General features: G+C 43.3%; 1 protein-coding gene across 1 annotated transcript in view; it reads left to right on the top strand.

Moving 5' to 3' along the window:
- Klb (klotho beta) overlaps positions 1 to 13,698 on the top strand; it is a 36,058-nt gene extending 22,360 nt beyond the window's left edge. Inside the window, exons 3-5 of the mRNA XM_074042432.1 lie at positions 1,309 to 1,577; positions 5,625 to 6,768; positions 10,882 to 13,698. Coding sequence (XP_073898533.1) covers positions 1,309 to 1,577; positions 5,625 to 6,768; positions 10,882 to 11,270 — 1,802 coding nt within the window. The 3' untranslated portion in view covers positions 11,271 to 13,698. The remainder of the gene's footprint in view (positions 1 to 1,308; positions 1,578 to 5,624; positions 6,769 to 10,881) is intronic.
- The last annotated feature ends 337 nt before the right edge of the window (positions 13,699 to 14,035 follow it).

Here is a 14,035-nt window from a genome sequence, read left to right as displayed (position 1 = left end):
GGAGGGAGCCTGCAGGGAGGTCCTCGGGGAGAGCAGGTCTCTGCCCCAGTTCTGCTGCTCCAGATGGCAAGACAGCACAGCATGGAACTGAGCCAGACACAGCTTTGGGCCACGTGCATGTGGGAGCCTCAGAGCAGAGGTCACTGTCTACAGGCACTGGGGCAAGGGCCATGCACTTGGGCAAAAGGGGTGTCATTCCACTCCTCCTCAGAAGCCTACAAAACCCACACACTAGAATCAAGGCTGTTGAAATTTACTTAACTTCTTGGAATATTTTGCGTATTTTGGATTTTCCACCTTTTAGGAAAAGAATGTCAGTGATAAATCCCCCAAATGTAGAAAAGAGGCATTCAGGGCTAATTTGCGTATTTATTTATTTTTTAATACTGCTTGTTGATTTTCATCTTTCATTTTTACCCAATTCCTGTGAGTTATTGAGTCAAAGTTTTAAAGCTAGAAAGGTCCTTAGAGATCATCTTTTCCAATCTTTTCTGTTTATACTTGAGGAGATTGAGGCCAGCAAACTTGCCCAATCACACCCTCCCAGGAACATAGCCGGACAAGGCCCCGGTCCCCTGCCCTTCAGCCCAGCCAGTTCTCACCCTCTTACATCATTTTGCTTCGTTTATCTACAGTCATTTATGTTAATTCTAAGAATTGATATTTTAATCCCTGAGGGACAGTTTCATAGAATGATAGCTTTTCCACAAATGGGAACAACCCAAGCTTGAAATGATATTGGTCATTAACAGACATCTGTATGGTCCCAAAGCAGTCTGGAAATTACTATGCCCCCTAACACAGATTTGCACACTAAATGTCAGGATTTATTTATTATTTAGGTGGGACTGGGGTTTGAACTTAGGGCTTTATGCTTGCAAAAGCAGGTGCTCTACTGCTCGAGTCACACCTCCAGTCCATTTGCTCTGTTTATTTTGGAGATGGGGGTCTCTCAAAGTATTTCCCTGAACTAGCCTCAAAATGCAGTCTTCCAGATCTCTGCCTCCTAAGTAGCTAGGATTGCAGGCATGAACCACTGGTGCCCATTAAATCTCAGGAATATTTTCTAGTTTGATTCTTTGTCATTCGGTGGTGGGTGAGTGAGGGGGGGAGGCTATCATTCTAGATGAAAATAACAACCCCTTTTAAGTATAAGCCTTCATTTCCTATTTGACACAATGGACTCTCACATTAGAAGAAAGGTTGGCTTCACAATAGGCCGTGCCCTGGCACACTGTTAGTGGAATTGTAAGTATGAGCTAGAGTGTTTAGCCCTCCTAACATCTCTGCCTGCATTTCTCTGTGCAGCAATAAGGTTTGATGAAATACAAGTGTTTGGTTATACTGCGTGGTCTCTCCTGGATGGCTTTGAATGGCAGGATGCCTACACCACCCGCAGAGGATTGTTTTATGTGGATTTTAATAGTAAGCAGAAAGAAAGACAACCCAAGACCTCTGCACATTACTATAAACAGATCATACAAGAAAATGGTTTTATTTTAAAAGAGTCCACGCCAGATATACAGGGTCAGTTTCCCTGTGACTTCTCCTGGGGGATCACTGAATCTGTTCTTAAGGTAAGTGGCTGCTTCCAAATTAACCATAAACTGGGGGAGAGATTATGCAATGTTTTACTTATTTCATTTACTCAATGACAGCTGAGTCAGAGATCAGGGGATCTGACCCCACAATCTGGGGCGAAATAAGTTAGTGAGACCCCTCTCACAAACAAGCAAGGCATGTGGTGTTCCACACTTATCCCAGTTAGGAAGGAGACAGAGGTAGAGATAGAAGAATCATGGTCCAAGGCCATCCTGGGACAAAATAATTGCAAAATAACTAAAGCAAAAAAAAACAAAAACTGAGGGGGTGGCTTAAGTGGTAAAGCACTTGCTTACCATAAGCACTAGGCCCTAAATTCAAATTTCAGTACTGTAAAAAATAAAGCTTCCTTCCACTCCAAAACTCTTCTATCACCTCCGTTTTCTATTTTTTTATATAACAGTCATCACTATCTAACTTACTATGAACTTTACACATTTTTCTTATTTATCACTGGTTTCCCCCTGCTAGAGTGCAAGGTGCATGAGGGCAGAGATGTTTGGGGTTCTGTGCCTGCTAGGATAGTCCCAGGTGTGTGGCAGCACCAGGTGAATGAAAGAGATCATCTTTTAGAGCCTGTGAGACCTTGGAGATCTCCCATTCCAATTCTTCATTTTACAGGTGAGGAAAGAGAGACCTAGCTTGGTGCCATGGCTCATGCCTGTAATCCTAGCTACATGGGAGGCTGAGATCTGGAGGATCAAAGTTTGAGGCCAATCAGGGCAAATAGTTCATGAGACCCTATATTCAAAATAACTGGAGCGAAAAATGAGCTGGAGGTGTGGTTTAAGCAATAGAATGTTTTGCAAGCATGAAGGCCTGAGTTCAAACAGGAAGGAAGAAAAGAAAGAAGGAAGGGAGGGAGCGGGGAAGGAACTAAGATATACTGGGATGGACCAGACAAAAAGATCCAAACCTTGAGGAGTGGGCAAAGTTCCCAGGTTGTGAATCTCAATCCCTGTAGATACTAAGAGTAACACAGACACAGTGATTCATCTTCAGCTGTGTCCCTTCCAAGGCCAACTACTTATCGCAGTTCCAACCTTTTCCTCCACATAGCAGAGGCAAGTTGTCTTTTCCCCAACCACTTCAAGTGGGTTTGGTTTTTCAAAATTCCAGACCCAGCAAAGAAAGATCCCAGGGGATTCAAGAATTCCTCCTCCCAGCTGTCTGGGGTCCCAGCTCGCAAGCTCCTGCTTTGGCTGGAGCCCCAGCAATTTCCCAATGATTGACTGTGAATGTCTGCCCCAATCTCAAGGAAAATCACTAATGTGATCCATCAGGTCTAGACTTCATGCTTACCCCTGGAGCCCTGCAAGGAGTCAGCTTCCATTGAACCACTGGGACTAAGAATGGGGATAAAGGGTTATGAAGAAAAGTGAGAGTGCTTTTTGAAAACTCCTCCAATGTATGAGTATATGCTGTGCAGCCAGAAAACTAGAGACTGATGAAATGAAAATAGTATTTTTTAAATATTTCTATAGCCATCCTCTAGTATCTTAGCATAGTTTTCTTCTGGAGTTTGAACTCAGGGTTTCAAGCTCACAAAACAGGCGCTCTAGGACTTGAACCACATTTTGCTCTGGTTATTTTGGCGATGGGGTTTCTTGAACTATTTGGCCGAATGACCTCAAACCTCAATCCTCCTGATCTCAGCCTCCCAAGTAGCTAGGATTATAGGCATAAGCCAACAGTGTCCAGCCTCCTTCATTTTATTTTGAAAAATTTCAAACACATACAATAAAAACATATATTCCCTTCATCAAGACTGGCCAATTGTTAACATGTTGCCTTATCTCTGCCACTCTCTTGCATGAAATGTTCATATGTGGTAGACATCGTTACACTCCACCTTGAATATTTCAACCTGTATCTCCTAAGAGCAAGGACATTTTCCTATATCATTTTAATATCATGAAGATACCCCAAAATTTATCATTAACTCAATACCATCTGTGTGTGTGTACACATGTATGTGCGTGCGTGCATCTGTTATTTTCTAAACCCAGAGTCTTGTGCAAGCTAGGCAAGTGCTCTACCACTAAGTTCCAAGTCCCACTAAGCTAAATCCCACTACTTTAAGACAGGACTGTTATGTAGTCCAGGTTGGCCTCCTGAGTGCTGGGATTACATGTGTGTGTGCCACCACACCATGCCAAAATAGGGAAATTCTAATTAGATTGTTCTTCTATATTTATTACCTGGATTCTTTAAGTTCAATGATTTATAAATTATGACATTATTTCTTTCTCCCTTTAGCCACTAGGACCCCTTCAAGCTGCTCTTAGTTTTTCTTTTTTTTCTCCTTTTTTTTTTTTTAACATTTCCCTCTCAGTTTGAAGCACTTCCTTATTTTCTATCACAAGCTATCCCAGCCTCACCTCATTCTCTTCCTGCCCTAGAAAGAAACATATCTCCAAGAAGCCCAGAATTCTTTTAGTGAAGAACAGAATTCTAAACAAAGTCTGGGAGCTGGGCTGGGTTTAGGGTACATCTTCTGTAACTAAATCTAGCAGGTTAATGTGATCCCACGCATTTGCTGTGTACAACTAATGCTTTCTGGAGGTTTTTTAAAGTAAAGTAGATTTTTATTTGATCTTGCCTTGTCTCATGGCAAGATTGCCTTTTGTAAACATATTTTCAATACCATTATAATATCACGAAGATACTCCAACAAAACCCTGAAGCTGGCCACCAAGGCTAGGAGGGTTTTACTCAAATAATTAATTATACAGATTTAACTTCATGCTCACATGATCAATATTCCCTTAGTTTAATGTTGTAGATAACAGGTTGGCAGATGGCTAGTGGGTAGTTACATGGTTTTATAATTAGACTATGAAAGATGACAGATGAGAAGACAATTAGAGGGTAAATATTTACCAAAGATTAATTATCACTTAAATTCAGTTATGGGGGAAAAAGTATTTTAACACAAGTACAAAATTTTTACTTGCCCTGATTAATCTTGAATTTGGAAATATTTTCTTAAACCTTTGTTTTAGTTTAGACTCAAGGGCATAGCAGGAAATTAAGAAACCAGAGAAAACTAAGCCCACAACGTTGTTACTTTATGCTTGCACCACGCTTTAGAGGTAACAGAGCACTTTCTCAGAGAGCCAAGTCCTCACAGCACATTCAGGAGGTGGGTGACACAACTCTGTCACTGTGTAGTTGTCCAGCTGTGTATGACCGGAGTCCAGGACTCTCTCCACCATGCAGGGAAGGAGACACTATCAGATACAAGAGTCAACCTTGGGAGTTTCTCGGGCATTTTACCATCCTTTCCACTCAAAACCTACATTCCTTATGCAGAGAAAGCTTTCATACTCTCCTGTTGGATGAATGGATGCTATTTCACAGGCACGTAGGTGGGAGAGATACTGGATGCAAATGTGGTACCACTTGGACTTTTCAAATAGGAAGATTGAAGCATTGCATTCAGCAGACACAGGAGATCATTGCCTGCTCTCATCCCACCTGCCTCTTTAGGAATGGCAGCTGTCAGTCAGCCAGGGTCACCTAACCCCCAGTGCTGATCTCAATGAACTCCTCTACCACTAGAATCTTCCTTTGATTTCAATTTATGACAGAGCTTAGAATCCATCTTTCATAATTACTTTTAACTGAGGGTACCAAGTCAATTTCCTGATGCATTTGAACAGAATTACAGAGACCCTACTATATAACCTGGGCTTTTAGGTCAAATGAGCTGGAAAATGGTTTTTCAGTCTCAAATAATTTGTTTTCAAGTCAAGCTCTGGGTGTGGTTCCTTCCCTGTGTTTCCTGGTCTCCCTGGAGATTCCAGGGCTGGGAAGGAGGATTATCCATCAGGCCTTTTCTTTGACCTCACCAGGCGAACAGCCGGAACCCACAGGCCGTTATGAAGACTATAGGCATAATTTATTTTCTCGTAGTGAGAGGCGGCATAAGATGGGGCTTTTCTTCCTCCCGGAGGGAGTACACTTGAGAGCCTCAGTGGCCAGCGCGTGATCACCTAAATGCACTTTGTCTTCCGCAGCCCGAGTTTATGGCTTCCTCCCCACAGTTTACTGACCCTCACCTGTACGTGTGGAATGCCACCGGCAACAGATTGCTGCACCGAGTGGAAGGGGTAAGGCTGAAAACTCGGCCAGCCCAATGCACAGATTTTGTGAGCATCAAAAAACAACTTGAGATGTTGGCCAGAATGAAAGTCACCCACTACCGGTTTGCTCTGGACTGGGCGTCGGTCCTTCCCACCGGCAACCTGTCAGTAGTTAACCGACAGGTTCTAAGGTACTACAGGTGTGTGATCAGCGAGGGACTGAAGCTCGGCATCGCCCCCATGGTCACCTTGTACTACCCGACCCATGCCCACTTAGGCCTCCCCACGCCTCTGCTGCGCAGTGGGGGATGGCTGAACCCAGCCACGGCGCAGGCCTTCCAGGACTACGCAGGGTTGTGCTTCCAGGAGCTGGGGGACTTGGTGAAGCTGTGGATCACCATCAACGAGCCCAACCGGCTGAGCGACATCTACAACCGCACCAGCAACGACACCTACAGGGCGGCGCACCACCTGCTCATCGCCCACGCCCTGGTGTGGCACCTGTACGACCAGCAGTACCGGGCGACGCAGCGCGGCGCCCTGTCGCTGTCGCTGCACTCGGACTGGGCCGAGCCCGCCAACCCCTTCGTGGAGTCGCACCGGGAGGCGGCCGAGCGCTTCCTGCAGTTCGAGATCGCGTGGTTCGCAGACCCGCTGTTCAAGAGCGGGGACTACCCGGCGGCCATGCGGGAGTACGTCGCGGCCAAGCGGCGGCGCGGGCTGTCCGGCTCGGCGCTGCCGCACTTGAGCGCGCACGAGCGCAGGCTGGTGCGCGGGGCCGCGGACTTCTACGCGCTCAACCACTTCACCACGCGCTTCGTGATGCACGAGCCGCAGCGCGGCAGCCGCTACGACGCCGACCGCGACGTGCAGTTCCTGCAGGACATCACGCGCCTCAGCTCGCCCAGCCGCCTGGCTGTCATGCCCTGGGGGCAGCGCAAGATGCTCGCCTGGATCCGCAGGAACTACGGCGACGTGGACGTCTACATCACGGCCAACGGCGTGGACGACCAGTCCCTGGACGATGACCAGCTCCGGAAGTACTACCTGGAGAAGTACGTGCAGGAGGCCCTGAAAGGTGAGCCTGGCGGCATCCCCGAGCAGGGAGGGACACCACGTGGGGCCAGTGGGATCTCGTCCTGAAACCTAGACTATCATTTTTGAAATTTTAAACATGAAAAGTAGCATAAGCTCATTATGGAAAACTTGAGTATTTTTCTAAACAACCATGTGACGTCTCATTTCCCCAGACAAGCAGTGTTGGTATGTTGGACCAACAGTGTGCTCGCTAGGCATTTTTAATGCAGTTGAGCTCATGGAATAAGTTTCGGGTCCAACTGGGCCTCCCATTTGGCTTTACTATGGAACTACAGCCCAGTCCCTATTCTCCTTTCTAGTGGTGCTGGGCTGAAACATACATGCTAGGGAAGAGCTCTACTATTTCCAGCCCACAGCCTTTCTTTTTTTCTTTTGTAGTGGGACTTTAGGCTTTAAGCAGGTATTTCACCACTTGTGTCACATCTCCAGCCCATTTTGCTTTAGTTATTTTGAATATGGGGGTCTCCTGAACTATTTACCCAGGCTAGCCTCGAAGTGCGACCCGCAGATCTCAGCCTCTCAGGTAACTAAGATTATGAACCACTGGCTCCTTGCTCCACAACTGTTTTATTTTTTGGCAGCACTGGGGTTTGAGGTCAAGGCCTCATGCTTAGTGGGCAGGCCCTGTATCATTTGAGCCACTCCTCCTGGCCTTTTTTATGCTGAGTATTTTCGACATGGGGTCTCGCAAACTATTTGCCCTGGCTTACTTCGAACAGCCATCCTCCTGATCGCTGCCTCCTGAGTAGCTAGGATTACAAGCATGAGCCACTGCTGCCCAGCTTCACAACTTTTTCTTACTATCAATTACAGATAAGTGTCCCATATCATTAAAAAAAATCTGTTAGCCAGGTGTGGCAGACACCTGTGACTCCAGCACTTAGGAGCCTGAGGCAGGAAGATCACAAGTTGAAGACCAGCCTCGACTACATAGTGAGACCCTATCTCAACTCCCCACCCCCAAATAAACTTTTTTTTTTTTTTTTGGTGGCACTGGGGTTTGAACTCAGGGCCTTATGCTTGGTAGGCAAGGACTATATGTATATATTTTATAGCTATTATATTAATATAACTTCATGTATGTAATTATTCTTTTAATGATTGATATTAGGCTTTTTTCCCGTACTGAAAAAAATAGGCATCTTTGTATTAATTTCTGATTACCTCCTTAGGGTGGATTCCCTAATCCAAAATTATTGGGGCATATGTTACAAATGGTTGTGTATGAGAGTACCTACCTAATATATTCTTTCCAGCATTACCTTTTAAAGCTTTATTTTTAACTGTTCACAGCTAAAAGACCCCAGAAATGTATTTGGCAAATATTGAGCACTTAACATGGGCAAAAACTGTTCTGGGTGCTATATCACCATTGGACAAAATCAGGATTGCTGTCTTCAGCTAGGCACTGGTGGCTCACGCCTATAATCCTAGTGATTCAGGATTAAGTGATAGAGTGCCTGCCTAGGAAGTGTGAGGCCCTGAGTTCAAATTTCAATACCACCCATTCCTCCCACCCCCTCAAAAAGTTGGATGGAAACAACAGGTGTTGGCGAGGATGCGGGGGAAAAAGGAACCCTCTTACACTGTTGGTGGGAATGTAGACTAGTACAACCACTCTGGAAAAAAATTTGGAGGCTACTTAAAAAGCTGGACATCGATCTACCATTTGATCCAGCAATACCACTCTTGGGGATATACCCAAAAGACTGTTACTCCAGAGGCACCTGCACATCCATGTTTATTGCGGCACTATTCACAATAGCCAAGTTATGGAAACAGCCAAGATGCCCCAGCACTGACGAATGGATTAAGAAAATGTGGTATCTATACACAATGGAATTTTATGCAGCCATGAAGAAGAACGAAATGTTATCATTCGCTGGTAAATGGATGGAACTGGAGAACATCATTCTGAGTGAGGTTAGCCTGGCCCAAAAGACCAAAAATCGTATGTTCTCCCTCATATGTGGACATTAGATCAAGGGCAAACACAACAAGGGGATTGGACTATGAGCACATGATAAAAGCGAGAGCACATAAGGGAGGGGTGAGGATAGGTAAGACACCTAAAAAACTAGCTAGCATTTGTTGCCCTAGAGAAACTAAAGCAGATACCTTAAAGCAACTGAGGCCAATAGGAAAAGGGGACCAGGAACTAGAGAAAAGGTTAGATCAAAAAGAATTAACCTAGAAGGTAACACCCACGCACAGGAAATCAATGTGAGTCAATGCCCTGTATAGCTATCCTTATCTCAACCAGCAAAATCCCTTGTTCCTTCCTATTATTGCTTATACTCTCTCTACAACAAAATTAGAGATAAGGGCAAAATAGTTTCTGCTGGGTATTGAGGGGGGGGAGTGGGAGGGGGTGGAGTGGGTGGTAAGGGAGGGGGTGGGGGCAGGGGGGAGAAATGAACCAAGCCTTGTATGCACATATGAATAATAAAAGAAAAATGGAAAAAAAAAAAAGTTGGATGGATATATTTACAAAAGAGCAAGCATACAGAAGACTGAGTCCTGGGACACTTCAATATTCAGAGTCCAGAGGGAATATTCTGAGGGAAAAATAGCAAAAAGACTGAGTAGAAGCCAGTGCTGTAAAAGAGACAAGTGACTGTTTTTATATGGATCCAATCCTATACTGAAGGAAACAGATGAGGAGAAAGCAGAGCCATGTCTTTAAGTAGGCAAGAGGAGGGTAGGCTTAAGTAGAATCAGCCTCTGTTAGAAGCATGGGCAAGTTACCTACAATAGCAACAGAAGGCAGAATGAGAATGCAGATGCCAGGAGGGCAGATGTGACTTATGGGAGATTGGAGGTCTTCTGAGTGATTCAGTTTTTCAGTGAAGTAGGAAGCAAGATCAGCACCTCAAACCAGGATAAGAGAGCTGTGACTGAGGAAAGAGGAATGGTATCAGACAGACAGCTAGGGGAGAATAAGTGACAAGGGGAAACCAAGGGTGGCACCAGCATGTGAGTCTGAATCAGGACAAACAGGTTAAGATTTCTACTTGTGACACTTGAATAAATGTGACAATTGCATGGAGCCCATGGTTCAGGTGGTAGAGCACCTGTCTAGCAAGTGTGAAGCCGAGTTCAAACACCAGTACTGCTCCCCCACTCCCCAAAAGTGACAAGTACTTTCACTCTCAAGATCTTTTTTTTTTGGACACAGGGTTTCATTATGTAACCCAGGCTGACCTCCTGCCTTAGCCTCCCCAGTGCTGGAATTATCACTAGTTCCTTTTTTTTTTTTTTTTGGTAATACCAAAGTTTGATTGAACTCAGGGCCTTATGCTTGCAAGGCAGGTGCTCTCTCACCTGAGCCACTTGGTGCTAGCTTCTTAAATTTGTTTTCAACAGGTGTTACTGGATTATTTATGGATCAGAAGTTTTACTTCAGATTTCTAAATTTAAACTGTCAGTTTTACCTCTGTCAGTTGTTTTAATTGTTGCTGTGACCAAACACCTGAGAAACAACTTAATGGGAAAAATTATTTGGCTGTTTCAGTCCAACATGACTGGCTATTGTTTTTCAGTCCATGGTGGGAAGAGTATCATGGCAGTGGGGAGTTATGTGAGAGGAGCTACGCCCCTCATGGCAGCCAGAAAAAAAAAACAAAGGGGAATACGGAAGAGAGCAGGCAATGATAGAACCCCAAGGACATACTCCAATTACTTACTTCCTTCAATTAGGCCCGGCCTCCTACTTTTTACCAACTTCTGGTAACACCATCTTATATGAATTCACCAATGGATTCAATGAGTGATTAAAGACCTCCAGATATGTCTCTGGAAATGCCTTCACATCCAGACGAGTGTTTTATTCATCTCCTAGGCTTTTTCTTTCTTTTTGTGGCACTGGGGTTTGAACTCAGAGTTTTGCATCTGTACTTGAGACATGCCTCTGACCCTGCTAGGCATTTTTAATCCAATCAAATTGACAATCAAGATTGATTGCTCCCCCTCTTTAATGAGAATCTTGTCTATAAACATGGCTTTAGCTTATTTCAGTGAAAACGAAATTCTTTTTTAAGGATACTTTATTGTTCACTTGTGATGATTAATGTTCACTTCTGGTATTTTTCAGCATACCTGACAGATAAGGTCAAAATCAAAGGCTATTTTGCATTCAAACTGACTGAAGAAAAATCTAAACCCAGATTTGGATTCTTCACATCTGATTTCCAAGCTAAATCCTCCATAGAGTTTTACAACAAGCTGATCAGCAACAGTGGCTTCCCTTCTGAGAACAGTAGTCTTAAATGTAGTCAGACTCCAAGAAACACAGAGTGCACTGTCTGCTCATTTCTCCTGCAGAAGAAACCTCTGATATTCTTCGGTTGTTGCTTCTTCTCCACCCTGGTTCTACTATCATCACTTACCATTTTTCATCAAAGAAAGAGAAGAAAAATTTGGAAAGCAAAGAACTTACAACACATACCACTAAAGAAAGGCCATAATAGAGTTCTTAGCTAAACTATCTCATTTCTGTTGTCATGATAGCTTAAAAATTCACTCCAGTTCCATATACTGGTAACTTACAGAAGATAAAATTTTTATGAAAAGACAATTTGAGATATAGCAGTAACCAAGTGATGACAACCATTGTCTTTGCAGTGTGATCCAACTGAATTTTCCCTTAGGTGTTGACATCTGTGCATGCAGTTCCTGGAGCTGAAGGCTTACCCTGACAGTAAGCCTATGAGGATTACCTGACACATTGCTTCAGGAAGTGTGATGAGCTATAGTCTGCTGTTTTCTGCAAATACCAATAGCTACTCATGGCAAAGGAATTATTCTTAAAAAGTGAAATTTTGTTCCAGTAGACTCTATAATAGAGATTTAAACTAGTCTTCAAACTGGATAGTCGGTAGTGACATATTCTGTCACTTCTAACAAGGTGCTTCCCCCTTTGGGTCAGGGTTAAGGTTTGTGGTTCTCAAATGAAAACAAAAATGAAACAGAAGACAAACAGTGCTTGCCAAAAGCCAGTTACAACATAGACTACAGCTGTCAACCTTAGTTCTTCTCAAAGCATTTCTAAAACATGTAGTAAGCTTCCTCTTACTACATTTTGATTTTTTTAATGCGATTCTCAATAATTGTTCTCATTGAAACATGAGAAACGATTAAAGAGAGCTACACACAATGGTCTACAGAGTAGTTCATTCAGCCTCACAGTACAGTAGTTTCTCCTTTAAGCAAATGAGCTCATTCCTACTCCCCAGATTTTTGTGAGGTGACAAGATGTGGCACCCTTAGGAAAGTTAAAGACGTAGTTTTTAAGACTGGTTATCATAATAGTCAAAGAACCGTACTCCTAAAGACCTAATTTCTGCCCTGAAAGGCTTCACTGTGTCTCACATGCAGACAGGTACCTCAAGGTTAGCAGCCACAATGTGGACCTGGCAACTGTGACTCTGGATGAACTCAGAATGTTGGCGTGAATGAGTTAATTCTGAAATCTTAACTTGAAAGTTTGATTTAAAAAAAATATAAACTGTGCTTAAGACTTGTTCAGAGTAAAATGGAGATAGAAAACTTGAAAAAACACATACCTATTCTTTAGTCAGCACTTAACTACACATCTACATTAGCTAACCACTCTCTGCCCTCTAGGAATTTAGACTTTAAGTAGTTCCATTCACAGACAGCCTTATTAATACCCTAAGTTTAAGGCTATTAATCCTTACAGGCTCTACCTGAGAGGCCAAATTTAGTCCACAACTGGGATTCTAACTGGTTATATAAAGAGCTCCAAAGAGGTAACTGGTCACTTCAGGCAGGTGCCAGTGATGGGAAGGAAATCAAATTCCTATTTGGCTGTCAAACTCAAGTAGCAGAACTGTTTTTCTGTTTCTTCTTGCCCCCAAACCACTAACTTCTGGTCTTTTCAAGTGATTTGTAAAGAATTTATATTTTCCCTTTGAGAACTCACTGTGCCTAATAGTATGCATAGTTACAGCTGCTAAACTGTTTCATTGTGAAGTGTAAAAAAGCTCAGCCACTTCTAAAAATCACTTGGCTGTTTCTTCCCCCTTTGTGAACTGGTTGTCAGTGGTGTCAACTTACTAACCTCTTTTTAACACTGAGGTCATGAAAAAAATGCAGTCAACCACAGTTGAATATCATGGATTTGGAATTAGAACTTTGAAGTTTTACTTTCTAGGCCGTGTGTGCCATACTCATGCCTATAATCCTAGCTACTCAAGAAGCACAAATCAAGAGGATCACGAGCAAAGTCAGTAAGACCCACCTTAACCAATAAAAGCTGGCATGGTAGGGCACGCCTATCACCCCTGCTATGTAGGAAAAGTACGATCACCATCCAAGCCAACCCCTGCAGAAAAGTGAGAACCTATTCCACAGTACCTAAAGAAGTACTAGGGGTGTAGATCAAGTGGTAGGACCTCTACCTGGAGCGCAACTACAAATTCAAAGCCCAGTACCACCAAAGTTTGCTTTCTTATCTTTAAATATTTTGTGCCCTTTGTTATCTTGTGCTTATGGTTGCAAGTGTTCATATTAACACCTAAGCCAAAAGCATGTCCCCTCTTTTCCAAACTTGTTGCCTTGCCACAAATTCAACATCCCAAAGCTTACAGGATCCTCCCTTGCTGTCCACTTGGGGGGATAAGTTTACTAGTTTTTAAACTGCCATCATAAGAAAAGCCTTCAGTAAAATTAACCTGGCACATGATCTATTGTACTTAATATGACCTCTTACTAATCTTAGTATGTATTGAAATGTCATTACCTAGTGTTTTGACTAGAAAATAAGGCCAGCCCATTTGTGTCTAAAATGTCTAATTTCCTATGTTTAGATTCTGAAAAATAAGGCCTGTACGTTGTGCCTAAATGTTTAATTTACAATGTTATTACTCCAAATAAACTCATTTATGCCCATTTTATTTAACTACCAATCTTGTTGACTGCAAGAACTACAGAACATGAATAAGTTTTGGCACTGTAACTGGGTTGTCTCCTGTCCCAAAGAGCCTCCCTGTCTCCTGAGCTGTGTCAACTGGCTAAATTACTTCTGGGTATGTTCACATTAATAAAATGTGGACATTTACATCGCAGATTTGGGGAAAACAATACAAGTATTCATCCACAGTGAACATAGAAGACAAGTCTTCCTTGGGGAAGAACTACTCATTCACCATACAGAAGCTGTTGAATGGGAATCATTCCTTAGGCAAGTCCAGCCGCTGAAATTAACTCTGCATACCAGTCCACTC

This window comes from Castor canadensis, chromosome 9 (genome assembly GCF_047511655.1).
Source record: "Castor canadensis chromosome 9, mCasCan1.hap1v2, whole genome shotgun sequence".
NCBI lineage: Eukaryota > Metazoa > Chordata > Mammalia > Rodentia > Castoridae > Castor > Castor canadensis.
Note: the sequence above shows the minus strand (reverse complement) of the source record. Positions and strands in the feature narration are given on the sequence as shown.